Source organism: Cololabis saira, chromosome 16 (assembly GCF_033807715.1).
Source record: "Cololabis saira isolate AMF1-May2022 chromosome 16, fColSai1.1, whole genome shotgun sequence".
In the NCBI taxonomy this organism is placed as follows: Eukaryota; Metazoa; Chordata; class Actinopteri; order Beloniformes; family Belonidae; genus Cololabis; species Cololabis saira.
In genome coordinates this window covers 37,671,604-37,688,305 of record NC_084602.1, presented here as the reverse complement: position 1 = coordinate 37,688,305, position 16,702 = coordinate 37,671,604, and the positions used below count along the sequence as shown (strand labels likewise).

General features: G+C 48.2%; 1 protein-coding gene across 1 annotated transcript in view; it reads left to right on the top strand.

The window, feature by feature from the left end:
- LOC133462191 (afadin) overlaps positions 1-16,702 on the top strand; it is a 29,879-nt gene that overhangs the window by 3,100 nt on the left and 10,077 nt on the right. Inside the window, exons 5-14 of the mRNA XM_061743332.1 lie at positions 1,114-1,360; positions 1,437-1,582; positions 2,583-2,677; positions 4,765-5,039; positions 11,399-11,542; positions 14,726-14,924; positions 15,613-15,704; positions 15,782-15,868; positions 15,947-16,012; positions 16,089-16,162. Coding sequence (XP_061599316.1) covers positions 1,114-1,360; positions 1,437-1,582; positions 2,583-2,677; positions 4,765-5,039; positions 11,399-11,542; positions 14,726-14,924; positions 15,613-15,704; positions 15,782-15,868; positions 15,947-16,012; positions 16,089-16,162 — 1,425 coding nt within the window. The remainder of the gene's footprint in view (positions 1-1,113; positions 1,361-1,436; positions 1,583-2,582; positions 2,678-4,764; positions 5,040-11,398; positions 11,543-14,725; positions 14,925-15,612; positions 15,705-15,781; positions 15,869-15,946; positions 16,013-16,088; positions 16,163-16,702) is intronic.

Here is a 16,702-nt window from a genome sequence, read left to right as displayed (position 1 = left end):
TTTTATAAACTCTACCCCCCACTACAGTTGTGTTTCCTGTATCTGTGTCACGTGGGTTTCCCCACTGCCCTGCCCCTTTAGGAGACTAAAGCCTTAATTATGGTTCTGCGTCAAACCAACGCAGAGCACACGCCGTCACCGTGACGCTGTCGTGAACCTTCAGACTTCTCCGTCACTCCATTTCTCCGCGGTGCAGTAACCCCCGCGACCGCTAGTTAGCGATCTTTTCCTGAATGGTTTATCCGACTTTTTCCGGACACGGTGAATCAAAGAGATAAGGACAACTATTGTGCCAAAAACCAAAACAAAGAAAATCTCACATACACGAAGAAAAGAGCGCTGAAAGTTCACGACTGCTTCAAACCGGAAACTGGAAATGCGTTGCTACCAAGTGAACCAATCACAGCCCTCTCGGTCTGCGTGTGGTCTGCGTCGCCTTGACGCATAGTTAAAATTTTTGGGAGGTGCACGTCAGTGACAGTGTGTGGTCTGCGTCGACGCGTACCACACGCCGTAGGCACGGCGTCGTTTTGACGCAGAACCATAACTCAAGCTTAACAGCAGGTCCTGAGTCTATTGAGTCCTATGGGAAAAGTGAACGTGAGCACAGATTATTACCAATTCCTTCGCCCCATAGTAACCTAAGTAAATATGGGACCCATTTTTCAAAAGCCACAAACCTTCTGAACATTCTGACACCAAAATGGCAATTTTCAGACCGACAAATTAGGAGAAAATTAACTTTGTTTGAGACCTGTCTCTGTCTGAGCAACACACTCGCGAGATTTGCCTCTCATAGCTCTCCTCTCTGGTGGTGCTCATCATAGACATTGGTTGATATCAGACATTAAGGTAGCAGATTAAAAAAAAATGAGCGGCAAAATAATTTAAATTTATCCATGATCCATCCACACACACACACACGTTCAAAACACTTCCAAAACGATGTGGGGAGAGGGGCGACCATACAGGAAGTGTATACCATTTCATACCATTGGCAGAAACGGTAATGCATGATCTTCTGTATAGAGTATCTTTGGTAACATGTCCAGTGTTTACGTCCACGTTAGCGCTAGCGGGCCTCAGAATAACGTAATTTTTCCGTAAACTCAGACCATGTGACCTGTCCGGCTCCGAGACTCCCGGGTTGCCGGTTGGGATCCAGTTCTCTGACGAAGCCGAGGACAACTTCCTGTCCGCCGTGGTGAACTACACCAACAGCTCCACCGTCCACTTCAAACTATCGCCCGCCTACGCCCTCTACGCCGCCGCCCACTTCGCCCTGCGGCGCCACGGCAACGCGGCTAGCGTGACCTCAATCACGGACAAGATGGTGGCCGCGACGGGGAAGGTCATCCAGGTGAGTCGAGCGCCAGAGTTTATCAGGGAAGGGTTGCGGCCGTGACGCCACCAACGCTCTGCGTTCGTGTCTCCAGAAGCAGCGCGCCGTCGCCGGGGCTCTCGCCTTCTGGACCGCTAACTCCTCCGAGCTGCTCAACTTCCTCAAACACGACGAAGAGCTCGGCCCGCTGACGCGGCAGAGTCAGCGGGAGCTTTCCCACCTGGTGCACAAGGCCTACAGGTACAGGTGACGCCGCCTCCTGCAGGTGAATCTGTGTCATCGGATTCTGAGAGAAAAAGTGATTCTAGAACTGAAGATTTATGCATTCAAATGATGTATCCAAGTGTTTTTCAACATTAAAATATGAAACTTCATAAAAATTCAACCTCAAAAAGTTCACCCGCAAAAATTTTTACCTAAAAGAATTTACTCGCAAAAAATTAAACCACAAAAATTCAATGTCAAAAAATTAAACCGCAAAAAATTCAACCTCAAAAATGAATCTAGAACCGATTGCTCTTCCTTGGGTTCCCTGATTTTGCGGTTGAATATTTAACGTCAAATTTTTTGAGGTTGAATATTTTGATGTTGAAATTTTTCCGATTGAATATTTTAACTAGGAATTTTTGCAGTTGAATATATTGCGGTTAAATTTTTTGCTGTAAAATTTTTTTGAGGTTGAATTTTTTTGCGGCCAAATTTTTTGCTGTTAAATATTGTAACGTTGAATTATTTGCTGTAATAATTTTTGAGGGTCAATTTTTTCTGGTTGACTATTTTAACGTTGAATTATTTGCAGTTAAATTTTTTGAGGTTGAATTTTTTTCTGGTTGAATTATTTCTGGTTGAATATCTTAACATTTAATTTTTGCAGTTCATTTTTTTGCAGTTGAATATTTTAACATTCAGACACATAATTTTAATGCATAAATATTCAGAGCTAGAAATTCTATCACTTTTTTCTTTCAAAATCCAATGACACAGATTTACTTCCATATTGATCGCGCAGCTTTCAGCCCGCTTGGTAAACGTTCTCTGTTTAAAAAGGTCCCTCTCTGCTTACCGCAAACGTTTCCAGAATACACTTACTCAGTTCATAAATCAGATGAAATCTATATTTTACTATAAATTAAGTGTTGAAATGTATCGACTCATTTTGACTTTGAGCTCTAGCTGCAGCGTTGTTGCTGAAATAAGCAAAGCTTTTTCATAAATAATTTTCATGTTTTATCCCCGTTAGCCTGCTGCTGCACCGCCAACAGACCGAGTTAAGCAAACATTTACCGACGTTCCTGATTGACCCTGAAGAGCACGGAGCCCTGCCGCCCGGTTTAGGTACGTGGTGGTTATTATCATCCTTAACCCTGGTGCTGTCCTAGGGTCAAGGAAGGAGGAAGGAAGGAAGGAAGGAAGGAAGGAAGGAAGGAAGGAAGGAAGGAAGGAAGGAAGGAAGGAAGGAAGGAAGGAAGGAAGGAAGGAAGGAAGGAAGGAAGGAAGGAAGGAAGGAAGGAAGGAAAGAAGGAAGGGAGAAAACAAGGAAAGAAGGAAGGAAGCAAGGGAGAAAAGAGGAAGGAAGGAAGGGAGGGAGGGAGAAAAGAGGAAGGAAGGAAGGGAGGGAGGGAGGGAGGGAGGGAGGGAGGGAGGAAAGGAGAAAAGAAGGAAGGAAGGGAGAAAAGAAGGAAAGAAGGAAGGAAGAAAAGAAGGAAGGAAGGAAGGAAGGAAGGGAGAAAAGAAGGAAGGAAGGAAGGAAGGAAGGAAGGGAGAAAAGAAGGAAGGAAGGAAGGGAGAAAAGGAAGGAAAGAAGGGAGGAAAGAAGGAAGGAAGGAAGGAAGGAAGGAATGGAGAAAAGGAAAGAAGGGAAGAAGGGAGGAAGGAAGGAAGGAAGGAAGGAATGGAGAAAAGGAAAGAAGGGAAGAAGGGAGGAAGGAAGGAAGGAAGGAAGGGAGAAAAGAAGGAAGGAAAGAAAGGAGGAAGGAAGGCAAAAAAGAAGGAAGGGAGGAAAGAAGGGAGGAAGGGAGAAAAGAAGGAAGGAATGGAGAAAAGGAAGGAAGGAAAGAAGGAAGGAAGGGAAAAAAGAAGGAAGGAAGGGAGAAAAGGAAGGAAGGAAGGGAGAAAAGGAAGGAAGGAAAGAATGGAGGACAGAAGGAAGGAAGGCAAAAAAGAAGGAAGGAAGGGAGGAAAGAAGGGAGGAAGGGAGAAAAGAAGGAAGGAATGGAGAAAAGGAAGGAAGGAAAGAAGGAAGGAAGGGAAAAAAGAAGGAATGAAGGGAGAAAAGAAGGAAGGAAGGAAGGGAGAAAAGGAAGGAAAGAAGGGAGGAAAGAAGGAAGGAAGGGAAAAAAGAAGGAAGGGAGGGAGGAAGGAAGGAAGGGAGGAAAGAAGGAAGGAATGGAGAAAAGGAAGGAAAGAAGGGAGGAAGGAAAGAAGGGAGGAAGGAAGGAAGGGAAAAAAGAAGGAAGGAAGGGAGAAAAGAAGGAAGGAGGGAAGAAGGGAGGAAGGAAGGCAAAAAAGAAGGAAGGAAGGGAGGAAAGAAGGGAGGAAGGGAGAAAAGAAGGAAGGAATGGAGAAAAGGAAGGAAGGAAAGAAGGACAGAAGGGAGGAAGGAAAGAAGGAAGGAAGGCAAAAAAAGGAAGGAAGGGAGAAAAGAAGGAAGGAAGGAAGGAAGGAAGGAAGGGAGAAAAGGGAGGAAAGAAGGAAGGAAGGGAGGAAAGAAGGAAGGAAGGGAAGGAGGAAGGAAGGAAGGGAGAAAAGAAGGAAAGAAGGAAGGAATGGCGAAAAGGAAGGAAAGAAGGGAGGAAGGAAAGAAGGAAGGAAGGGAAAAAAGAAGGAAGGAATGGAGAAAAGGAAAGAAGGGAGGAAGGAAGGGAGAAAAGAAGGAAGGAAAGAAGGGAGGAAGGAAGGCAAAAAAGAAGGAAAGAAGGGAGGAAAGAAGGGAGGAAGGGAGAAAAGAAGGAAGGAATGGAGAAAAGGAAGGAAGGAAAGAAGGAAGGAAGGGAAAAAAGAAGGAAGGAAGGGAGAAAAGGAAGGGAGAAAAGAAGGAAGGAAGGGAGAAAAGAAGGAAGGAATGGAGAAAAGGAAGGAATGAAAGAAGGGAGGAAAGGAGGAAGGAAGGGAAAAAAGAAGGAAGGAAGGAAGGAAGTAAAAAAGGGAGGAAGGAAGGCAAAAAAGAAGGGAGGAAGGAAAAAAGAATGAAGGAAACAACAAAAAGAAAGAAAACAAGGAAAGAATGTACAAGGGGAGAAAAGAAGGAAGGGAGGAAGGAAAAAAGAATGAAGGAAGGAAAGGAGAAAACAAGGAAAGAATGTATGAGGGGAGAAAAGAGGAAGGGAGAAGGAAGGAGAGAGCAGGAGGAAAGAAGGAACAGGAGAATTAAGACCAGGGTTACCGCTAGTCCTTTCCCCCGTGACGCTGATCTCCCCCTGCAGAGCTGGTGCTCAACACCCTGATGACGACCATGGCGCTGCTGCGCCGCTGCCGGGTCAACGCGGCCTTCACCATCCAGCTCTTCTCCCAGCTCTTCCACTTCACCAGCACGTGGCTCTTCAACCGGCTGGTGGGCCGGGACGGCGCCGCCCCGCCGGGCCTGCGCTCCCACTACTGGGGCGCCGCGCTCCGGCGCCGGCTCAGCGCCATGGAGGGCTGGGCGGAGCGGCAGGGCCTGGAGCTCGCCGCAGACTGCCACCTGGGACGCATCGTGCAGGTGAGCAGAGCTGGTAGAGGAGCCAAACATGGTACTCAAGTAAAAGCAGTATTAGAGTTGAGGGGGAATGAGGGGATGGGATCCCCCCCTGAAATAAAAACGGTCCAAATCATCCCCCCTGAAATAAAAACGGTCCAAATCATCCCCCCTGAAATAAAAACCAGAAAAATAACTTATTTGACAATTTTCACCTGTTTCAAGTAAATTTTCACTTTAAATAAGTAGGAAAATCTGCCAGTGGGACAAGATTTATCTTCTTATAAGCAAAAAAATCTTGTTCCACATGCAGATTTTTCTACTTATTTTAAGTGAAAATCTACTTGAAACAGGTGAAAATTGTTGTTTTTTCCAGTGATGAGTCTTGCTTTAAGTGTAATGAGATTTTTTTACTAAAATGAGACATTTTAACTAGAAATAAGAAAAATTTACTTGTTAAGATTGTGAGTTTTTGCAGTGATCCATTTTACTTATCCTGTGAAGGACAGAGTCATATTAATACGTTCAGAAAAGTGTTTTTTATTGTTGTGTTTTGATGTATTTGATTATTTGATGTAAGCCCAGTGGATATTTAAAGCTTACAGAAGGCTGCATTTAACTGCTGCTATGTCATTCCTGCAGTATTTCTGCAGCTGTTTTGGTCAGTGCTATTATTTGTAATATATTATATTATTTGTAATCAGCACAAATTATCTGTCCCCATATGATAAAATCCACCATCCCCCCTGATTTTTTTTTACAACTCGAGTACTGAGTAAAAGTACTGTTACTTCACAATAATATGACTCAAGTAGAAGTAAAAAGTAGTCATCCAAATAATTACTTGAGTAAAAGTAAAAAAGTACTTGGTGAAAAAACTACTCAAGTACTGAGTAACTGTTGAGTAACGGCTGATTTATTTTTTTAACACAACCAATCAAACAGACACAAACAATCAATAAAATAATAAAATAAATTAAAATGAATAAAAAATAGCTTAAATTAAAATAATCTTAAAGTAAATTCAAGTACTTTAATATATAATATAATAAATAAAGTAATAACAGAATACAAAAATAAATTAAGCACAAGTAGCACAAAATTTCAAGCCTTTGTACTTTTCTTTTTTAACCAGAACTAGAACAAACATGAACTTGTAGTGGGTTACATAATTCACTTAGGAACCCTCTGCGGGTTAATGTGGTTCCGCCCGGATAGGGCGCAGTGACGGACGTTACGCTTCCGGTTCAGTGTTATTGTGATTTGAATGGCTGATGTTAATAAACGGCTCGCGCCTTCATTCAACATTCATACTCCGCCTCCGACTCCCGTTCTTCGGCACCACACTGGTGACCCCGACGTCAGTCTCGCTGAAGACTCAGAGACTGAACCGAACATGGCAAACAACGCTACTTTTCTGAAGTTGCCGGAGTTTTGGGAGACATCAGCGGCGGCATGGTTCGCCCAGACCGAGGCGCAGTTCGCGCTCCGCGACGTCACAGACGACGATGCGCGCTATTACCACGTTGTCTCGGCGCTGGGGAGTTCCACCGCGACCAGGTCGCTGAGTTTCATCACCACCCCTCCAGCCCGGAATAAATATGAGGCTTTTAAAGCTTACCTCCTCAAGACTTTTGAGCTGTCGCGGGCAGAACGGGCCAGACGGCTGTTTGCAATCCAGGGACTTGGGGACAGCAAACCTTCCGAGCTGATGGAGGTGATGTTGAACCTGCTGGGTGCAGAGGAGCCCAACTTTCTTTTTGTTGAGCTGTTCCTCCGCCACATGCCTCCTCGCGTTCAGACAGCTCTGGCCAACACTGTTATTACGGAGCCCCGCGCCCTGGCCGAGGAGGCTGATCGTTTTTTCCTGGCTGCTCAACGTTGCACCCCGGAGGTGCTGGCCCTGACACGCAGCACTGCACCTGCGGGTGGCGACACGCCGACCAAGAAGGGACTCACTGCTGCTGACGGCGGCGCCAGCTCTGGTATGTGCTATTACCATGCACGCTTTGGCGCTAAGGCGAACAAGTGCCGTCCCCCCTGTACCTACGCGGCGGGAAACGCCAGAGCCTGCGCTCAGTAGCAGCCGTGAGCGCAGGCACGACGAACCGGCTGTTGTTTGTCCGAGACGCCATCTCTGGACTCAAGTTCCTCTGCGACACCGGCGCACAGCGGAGCGTGCTGCCGGCTACGGCGGACGACACCGCTGGTGGTCCCCAGGGGCCGCCACTGACGTCCGCAGACAACACCCCTATCCGCTCCTACGGCACGAGGACCGTGGACTTGTGTTTTGGGGGTCAGCGATTCACGTGGGACTTTGTCACTGCTGACATATCTTTCCCCCTCGTCGGCGCTGATTTTTTGTGCGCGCACGGTTTGCTGGTGGACGTCAAGAACGGCCGCCTTGTTGACGCGCTGACCTTCTCCACGATCGCGTGTGTTTCTGGGGAGGCGACCTGCAGTGGGCTCTCCGGCTCGCTCTCGGAGGGGGACAACTACCAGATCCTCCTCGGTGAGTTTCCCAGCCTGACTGAACCCACCTTCTCTGCGGCCACGACCAAACATGGTGTGGAGCACCACATCGTGACCGAGGGCCCCCCGGTCCATGCTAGGGCCCGGCGGCTCAACCCCGAGAGGCTCGAGGTCGCCAGGTCTGAGTTCGCTAACATGGAGCGCCTTGGCATCGTTCGGCGTTCGGACAGCCCGTGGGCGTCGCCGCTCCACATCGCCCCCAAGCCAGGGGGTGGGTGGCGGCCGTGCGGCGATTACCGCCGTTTGAATGACGCCACTACTCCCGATCGCTACCCGGTCCCGCACATCCAGGACTTCTCCGTGCACCTGGCGGGTAAGCTGATTTTTTCTAAGGTGGACCTGGTGCGTGGTTACCACCAGGTCCCCGTGCGTCCCGCTGACGTCCCTAAGACGGCCGTAGTCACGCCGTTTGGCTTGTTTGAGTTTCTGCGCATGCCGTTTGGACTTAAGAATGCGGCTCAGTCCTTCCAACGGCTGATGGACTCGGCGCTCAGGGACATGCCTTACGTTTTCGTCTACCTAGACGACATTCTCGTCGCCAGCTCCTCGGAGGGGGAGCACCTGGCGCACCTCCGGGGCCTCTTCACACGGCTCAGCGAGCACGGCCTCATCGTGAACCCGGCTAAGTGCCAGTTCGGGTTGCCCTCAATCCACTTCCTTGGGCACCTCATCAACAAGGACGGGGCCGCCCCCCTTCCGTCGAAGGTGGAGGCCGTTGCTGCTTTTCCCCGGCCGGATACCGCCAGGGCGCTCCGAGAATTTCTCGGGATGGTGACATTTTATCACCGGTTCATCCGCCGGGCGGCCCACACCATGCGCCTGCTGTACGAGGCTCTCAAAGGCAAGTCCGCCAACCAGGCCGTCGACTGGACAGCCGAGAGGGAGGCCGCATTCGAGGCCACCAAGGCTGCCCTGAGCCAGGCGGCTCTGCTGGCTCACCCGGCACCTGGGGCCCCGGTGGCAGTCACAACTGACGCGTCGGATTACGCCGTCGGCGCAGTGCACGAGCAGTGGGTCGGCGGCGCCTGGCAGCCGCTCGCCTTTTTCAGCCGCCAGTTGACCCCCAGAGAGCGTAAATACAGTGCGTTCGACAGGGAACTCCTGGCCCTCTTCCTGGCAATCCGCCACTTCCGTTTCCTCCTGGAGGGTCGGGAGTTTACGGCTTTCGTGGACCACAAACCCCTCACGTTCTCCATGTCTAAAGTGGCTGAACCATGGTCTGCCCGCCAGCAGCGCCAGTTGGCGTTTATATCGGAGTACACCACCGACGTCCGACACGTCGCCGGTAAGGACAACGTGGTCGCGGACTGCCTCTCCAGGGCGGTTGTAGGGGCGGTCCAGTTGGGCGTCGACTACGCTGGCATGGGCGCAGACCAGGCCTCGGACCGCGGGATCCAGGCCCTCAGGGCCTCCGACACCGGGTTGCGCCTGGAGGAGGTCGCGGTCGGTGACTCGGGTGTCAGACTGTGGTGTGACCTCTCTACTGGCCAGCCTCGACCGCTGGTTCCTGCTGACTGGAGGCGGGGCGTTTTCGAGGCGGTGCACAATCTCTCCCACCCTGGCAGAAAGCCGACCGTTAGGTTGGTTTCTCAGAAGTTTGTGTGGCAAGGGCTGAAGAAGGACGTGAGGGCGTGGGTCGACGCGTGTGTGGCCTGCCAGCGGGCTAAGGTGCACCGTCACACCAGGGCCCCCTTTGAAACCTTCACTGTTCCCGAGCGGAGGTTCGACCACGTTCACGTCGACCTGGTTGGTCCGCTGCCCCCTTCGCAGGGCTTCACCTATCTCCTCACGGTGGTCGACAGGACGACACGTTGGCCCGAGGCCATTCCCCTCGCCTCGACAACTTCTTCCGACGTGGCCCGGGCATTCATCGGGACGTGGGTTGCGCGTTTTGGGACCCCTTCCGACCTCTCCTCGGACCGCGGCCCGCAGTTTACTGCGGAGCTATGGAACGCGGTGGCGGACGGTTTGGGGGTCAAACTACACCGCACCACGGCCTACCACCCCCAGGCGAACGGCCTGGTGGAGAGGTTCCACCGTTCGATGAAGGCAGCCCTCCGCGCGAGCTTAACGGATGGCAGCTGGGTGGATAAACTCCCATGGGTCCTCCTGGGCCTGAGGTGTGCCCCTAAGGAGGACCTGCAGTCCTCTTCTGCTGAGTTGGTCTACGGGCAGACCCTGCGGGTTCCGGGGGATTTCATCCCGAGCGCCACTGCCCCCTGGTCGGCGGCCAAGCAGCGTGCCGCCCTGCTGGAGGCCGCTGGGGCGTTCACGCCCATCCCTACATCACAGCACGGCTCCCCCGCCTTCAAGGTGCCCCCCAGTCTGCGCTCTACGGATTTCGTGTTCGTTCGCCATGATGCCCACCGCGGCCCCCTGCGCCCTCCCTACGACGGGCCGTTTAGGGTCCTGCAGCACGGGGTTAAGAGCTTGGTTGTGGACATGGGCGGTAGGCCTGAGACTGTCTCGGTGGATAGGGTTAAGCCGGCCCACGTGGACATTTCCCGGCCATGGGAGTTGGCACAAGCCCCTCGTAGGGGCCGGCCCCCTGGGCCCTCGTCCCTGCCCCCGGTTGAGAGGCCCGCGCCGCTGTTGGCGCGTCGGCCCCCCGGCTCTTCGGTTGGTGCGGCCGCACCTTCGACCCCGCCCCCCTCGACCCCGGTTTTTCGCACCCGTTGGGGTCGCGCTGTCGTTCCCCCGCGGCGGGGGGATTTTGACTATGGGTGAATTCTGGGGGGGCTGGTGTAGTGGGTTACATAATTCACTTAGGAACCCTCTGCGGGTTAATGTGGTTCCGCCCGGATAGGGCGCAGTGACGGACGTTACGCTTCCGGTTCAGTGTTATTGTGATTTGAATGGCTGATGTTAATAAACGGCTCGCGCCTTCATTCAACATTCATACTCCGCCTCCGACTCCCGTTCTTCGGCACCACAAACTCATAGAAACTCTGTGTGTGTTTGAGTCTGTGTAAATGTGACAAAACATGCAAAAACAAACATTTCTCCCAAAGAATCACCAGTGATGTCATGAGATTGACGCGTATGTGGATAAAAGGGATAAAAGAAAAGTAACAAGCTCTTCCTTGGGTTCCCGTACATGATTTTTTTTTGCGGTTGAATACAGGACTGTCTGAGAAAATTAGAATATTGTGATAGTTCTTTATTTTCTGTAATGCAATAAAAAAACAAAAATGTCATACATTCTGGATTCATTACTAATCAACTGAAATATTGCAAGCCTTTTATTATTTTAATATTGCTGATTATGGCTTACAGTTTAAGATTCCAGAATATTCAAATTTTTTGAGATAGGATATTTGAGTTTTCTTAAGCTGTAAGCCATGATCAGCAATATTAAAATAATAAAAGGCTTGCAATATTTCAGTTGATTTGTAATGAATCCAGGATGTATGACATTTTTGTTTTTGTAATTGCATTACAGAAAATCACAATATTCTAATTTTCTCAGACAGTCCTGTATCTCAGACATGACAACAGAGTAAATAAAAAACATTTCTACCAAGCGGTGCGGACCAATCACAATTGGTTTAAATTAAAAGTATTTGGTCTTTCAGCAGAATTAGACCCAAATAAGACTTAAAACAGCGCAGGAAAAAAAATGAGTCTTTAAAACTAGGAACTAGTAGATGGTTATTAAAAAAACAAACATTTTTATGGAAAAGAAACCAGGCCAAGTCGAGCCGAGTAGGTTCTAGTGGAAAAGCGCCATAACAGTCGGTGTCGGTGTAACTCCTCACTCTCCTCCGCTCGTATCACAGATCTGAATCTACACCCCCCCCTCTCCTTTTTTGGCGCAAGATGCTAAAATAGCATCTCCCGTCTGTTCCTAGGCAACCACTCTCCTGACCATGAAGAAGTACTCGGTGCGGGACGCCAAGGACATCCAGAGTTCCTGCTTCAAGCTGAACTCGCTGCAGCTGCAGATGCTGCTGGCGGGATACGTTCACGCCGCCGACGAGCCCCGCATCCCCCCTGTGAGTACGGTACCACAGGTACCACAGAATTAGGGATGGGCGATATGAGCCAGAAAGAAAGAAAGAAAGAAAGAAAGAAAGAAAGAAAGAAAGAAAGAAAGAAAGAAAGAAAGAAAGAAAGAAAGAAAGAAAGAAAGAAAGAAAGAAAGAAAGAAAGAAAGAAAGAAAGAAAGAAAGAAAGAAAGAAAGAAAGAAAGAAATGAGCCAGAAAGAAAGAAAGAAATGAGCCAGAAAGAAAGAAAGAAAGAAATGAGCCAGAAAGAAAGAAAGAAAGAAATGAGCCAGAAAGAAAGAAAGAAATGAGCCAGAAAGAAAGAAAGAAAGAAATGAGCCAGAAAGAAAGAAAGAAAGAAATGAGCCAGAAAGAAATGAGCCAGAAAGAAAGAAAGAAAGAAAGAAAGAAAGAAAGAAAAAATAAATGACCCCGAAAGAAAGAAAAAAGAAAGAAAGAAAGAAAGAAATGAGCCAGAAAGAAAGAAAGAAAGAAAAAATAAATGACCCCGAAAGAAAGAAAGAAGGAAAGAAGGAAAGAAGGAAAGAAGGAAAGAAGGAAAGAAGGAAAGAAGGAAAGAAGGAAAGAAAGAAAGAAAGAAATAAGGATAAATTCCCGTTGATACGTGTTTGTGTAACAAACATGGAGGATCTGAGTCATTCCAGTTTTGCAGTACAGGTGTAACTCATTTAATTGGTTTTTATTAATTCAATTTAATTGGTGTAGTTTAGTATTTAGTATCTTTTAGAGCAGTGATTTTGCTCCAAAGACTGAATGTGGTGATAGATTTATAGTTAAAAAGGTGGAGTTGAATTGGTATTTTTTTTATCGTCATTTTTATCGTTATCAGGATAAATGCCAGAAATTATCGTGATACATTTTTTAGTCCATACCGCCCATCCCTACACAGAATCCACGTCTGGTACCGGCCTCCACCCAGAACACCAGCTTTACTTCAGCCACATCAATCCAAGCGCATGAATAATTCACACTGATGAATGTGATGATAAATGATCCATCAAAGGGCGGTAAAGTCAACTCCATCACTCCATTTCTCTAATATTTAGCTGAAAATGAGATTCGGGGGGAAACATGTCGCCGGGACAACCTGTCCCAGGTCACCGGTAATCCATCACCTTCAGGGGGGGGTTATTGTTTATTTCAGGTAGTCTGGGTTTGTTTCTGGGTTATTTTGGTTTGTAAACTGATGTTTCTGCAGTTATCTGAGGCTGTCAAGCCTCAACAGGAATCAATAAGAGACGATTCTAGTCTTGATTCTTGCATTTAGAGCAAAGGTTTTCAACTGGTTTTGTCCGAGGAACCACCGTTATAACCAAGAAGCAACTTGGAGACCAACTGCTTTTGGGGATGTTTGTTTTATTTTGCACCTTGCTTTTAAATAAGAGTATGGGCCTATATAGGCTATTTATTTGCATCAGTGTTTATTTTTATTTGCACCATAAAAAAAAAACACAAAACAGTCAATGAAAAATGAACAATAGTTCGAACAATAGTTCGCTCATATTACAACGTTCACTCTCACTCATTTGACATAATTTGGATGGGTAAATTATTTACAAAAACGAATAGTAAATGGAAAATAAATTGAGTCTAAAAAATAAATATATATTTTTTAAATTATTATTGTTTTCCATTTACAATTTCACGGACCACCTGCAATACCGCCACGGACCACCAGAGGGCCACGGACCACCGGTTGACAATCCCTAATTTAGACGCTGAATTTTTCGTAGGTGCATCCAAACATTACGCCTGTAGTTTACGGAGAGAAAATCAACTTAAAACATTTGTGTTTTATCTGATTTGTGCTCGAAGTTACGGACAAAATGATAATTATGAATTCAAAAAGTCTGTTAGACACACAAATCCTTAAATACGCACAAATGGTTTTGAGTCTCTTTTCCTCCAAGAAGTCTCACAGATTGGTCCGTACATTGTGCGTTTAAGGACTGGTGGAAAGCTGAGTCATCTGAGTTTTCATCTGAGTCCAGCGTTATTTCCCTCAAACTAGTCTTGGTCTTGGTCTTGACACTCTCTAGTGTTGGTAGCGTCTTGGTTTCAGTTTAGGCAGTCTTGACTACTAGTCTAGTATCAGCTGATTCCTGCGTATTTAACAATGTGTGTGTTGGAGGCTTTTTGAATTGGTAATTACCGTTTTGTCTGTAACTTGGAGCACAAATCTAAGGCCCCGTTTACACATAGCCGGGTATTTACAAAAACGGGTATTTCCCCCTCTACGTTTTGAAAAATTCCATCGTTTACACGAGATCGTTTTCAAAATCTCTTTGTTTACACGAATCTGCATAAATACGCTGTTAAGGTCATGCCAGCCAATCAAAATCCTGGAAAAAACATCAACAAATGACACGTGTAACTTCCAGTTAAGGCTGATTTATGGTTCCGCGTTACACCAACGCAGAGCCGACGGCGTACGGTGCGCATCGCCGCGTACCCTACGCCGTAGGCTCTGCGTTGGTGTAACGCAGAACCATAATTCAGGCTTTACTTCTAAGACGGAACGAGAGTCTTTCGTTTGGAGTGACAGAAAAGTTGAGTTACTTTTAAGTGTGACTTTAGAATATAAAACAGGTAAAATACAAGAAAATATTGACGGTGGCCAAACTAATTGTAAACACACGCTGGTGACGTTTCTGTGACATAATGTGACGTTCTGAAGCCTAAATCTACGTTTTCCTCCGTTTTCCTCTGTTTAGACGCAAACGTGAAAACTTGAGTTTTTGAAAATCTCCACTTTGGCCGGAGTTTTCAGAAATTATCGTTTTTGGTGACTTTGAGCTTCCTTTTCCGTGTAAACGAACGGCCAAAACACATGAAAACGCCTCCGATTTTGCTCCGTGTAAACGGGGCCTAATAATACACACACGTTTTGAGTGGATTTTCTCTCCGTGCTTGTTGGGTAAAATGCACATCGACCCCCTCGGTGAAACCTCCAAGGCAATAAACCCCCCCTCTGGCATTCGTGGCGCCACCAGTTTGATCATTACACTCTTTAACGACATCACTGTGATGTCGTCCTCCTCTGCGGGGGGTGAAGTGTCGGGGTCGTCCTCATCACTTCTCAGACTCGCAGCGGGCAGATTGGATGTCCTGAAACCTTGTCACATGATGACGAATGTCAAGTCGCTTGCATGTCTCTTCCCTCGTTGCAGGACCTGATCGATGCTGTGGTGACGGCGGCCGAGAGCTCAGTGGATCATCTGATTCGGGGCGAAGGACGGGACGTCCGTCTGCAGGAGAGCCCGGAGCTCCGCCTGCCCTTCCTGCTGCCGGAGGGCGGGTACTCCTGCGACGCCGCCAGAGGAGTCCCGCCAGGGTTCGAGGAGTTCCTGGAGCCCCTTCGACAAAAAGGTACGTCACCTCAGGTCGGGTCCCCTGGGTTTATTTCCGTCTAAGAGGCCCAAACCCCCATCGATGTGGAGGATCAGGGAGTCTCTCCTGGAGGCCTGACCCTCCCACCTGACCTCCAAGGGAGAGAATCCAGCAACCTTGTATCTGTGCTCTCAGTTTTGGGGGTTTATGACCTAGAGTTAGCCGCCGTAGCTGAAGTTAGGAGCGTAGGAACGAAAACCTCGCCTTTCCGTTCCCTTTGGACCATTTGGTGCCTAACTGTTTCTCAAGTATATTAGTGCGTGTGTGAATGAATAAATGAGATGTAAAACGTAAATTTCTTTGTAGAAAGGCGCTTTATGAAAATAAGTCCATTTACTTGTATTAGTTTACAGCGCAGGCAACGTTGACGCATCGCAGCAGCGGGCAAAACCACTCGATGCGGCGTCTACGTTTATATGTCTATGGTCGTCACTTCCAAAAGGGGGGTCCCTAGCTAGTCGCTAGCTCAGCTAACTCGGATTAGGACGAAATATCGGGCACTAAAAGCTCCATCTCAAGAGCTTCAGTTCGGTTCAACTAAAGCCCGGCTAAGGTGTAGACATGGCTTTTAAAACTTCAATATCAGTCGGATTAAGGAAACAATTCCATTTTCTTATTTACGAAACGTACGTTCACCAGGAAAATCCCGGGCCTCTTGTGGTTGCAGGTCTCTGCTCGTTGACGCGTCACCCGGACTCCAACCTCGCCTGGACGGTGCACTTCAGTGAGCCGGCAGCGTCGGATGAAGGAACCTACCTGGTACAGAACAACCAATCACGTCTCGAGGTTCTGAAAACACCGAAGTGAGATTTAACCACGAGGTTTTCCTCCGACAGGCCGCTCGCCGACAGCCCGACACAGAGACGGTCACGCTTCACAAACCTCCGGACAGCGGGATGGGAGTCAGCATCGTAGCCGCCAAGGTGAGGGCCGGGCCCAATGTCGTGAAACCTCTTCCCTCGGCAGTGGGTGAACCTCCACTGTCTGGTTTCTCGCCGCAGGGAGCCGGGCAGAGCGACCTCGGGATCTATATCAAGTCCATCGTGCGAGGAGGACCGGCGGAGACGGTGAGTTTCGGATCCGGCTGCACGATGGAAGACGTTTGACCTTTGACCCGGACGCCGCGCGTCTCTCTGGTTACAGGACGGGAGGTTGGACGCCGGAGACCAGCTGCTCAGCGTGGACGGCCGAAGTCTCGTTGGACTCAACCAAGACAGGTACGCTGAGACACACCCATGTGGGTTTTAAACCCTGAAGCAAAGCATCATGGGTAAGGCCAAGGACTTCTATCAGTTTGGTATAATTGACTGTAAAAACCAATGGACCAACCTTTCGGTCACAATCAGATCTTTTTTTCTTCGTACGAGGTTCGGCCTTGTTGCTCTAGAGGCCGGCAGGACCACGCCCACCGTCTGTCAATAAAAGTTGCTCCTCCGGCCGACGCTGGCTTCGTACAAACGGGTAGTTCCTTCGTTAAGTGTGTTAGCGTGACGATCACGGATTGAGGAAGTGATAACGACTCGCCATTGGCTGAACTGACTGTCAATTAAAGTTGCTTTCGTCGAAACGAAAATTATGACTAAATATAGTCATCAACGAACCTTTATCAAACGAGACGAGACGAAACGAAAATAATGATCATGTGACGATAACGATAATTAAATATATAATGCAATATCGTAGAATAAAAACCAGACTAAACTGTAGATTAAAAAATAAAAACTGCTAAAATGTGTCTTCATTTTCGTTGACGTGGA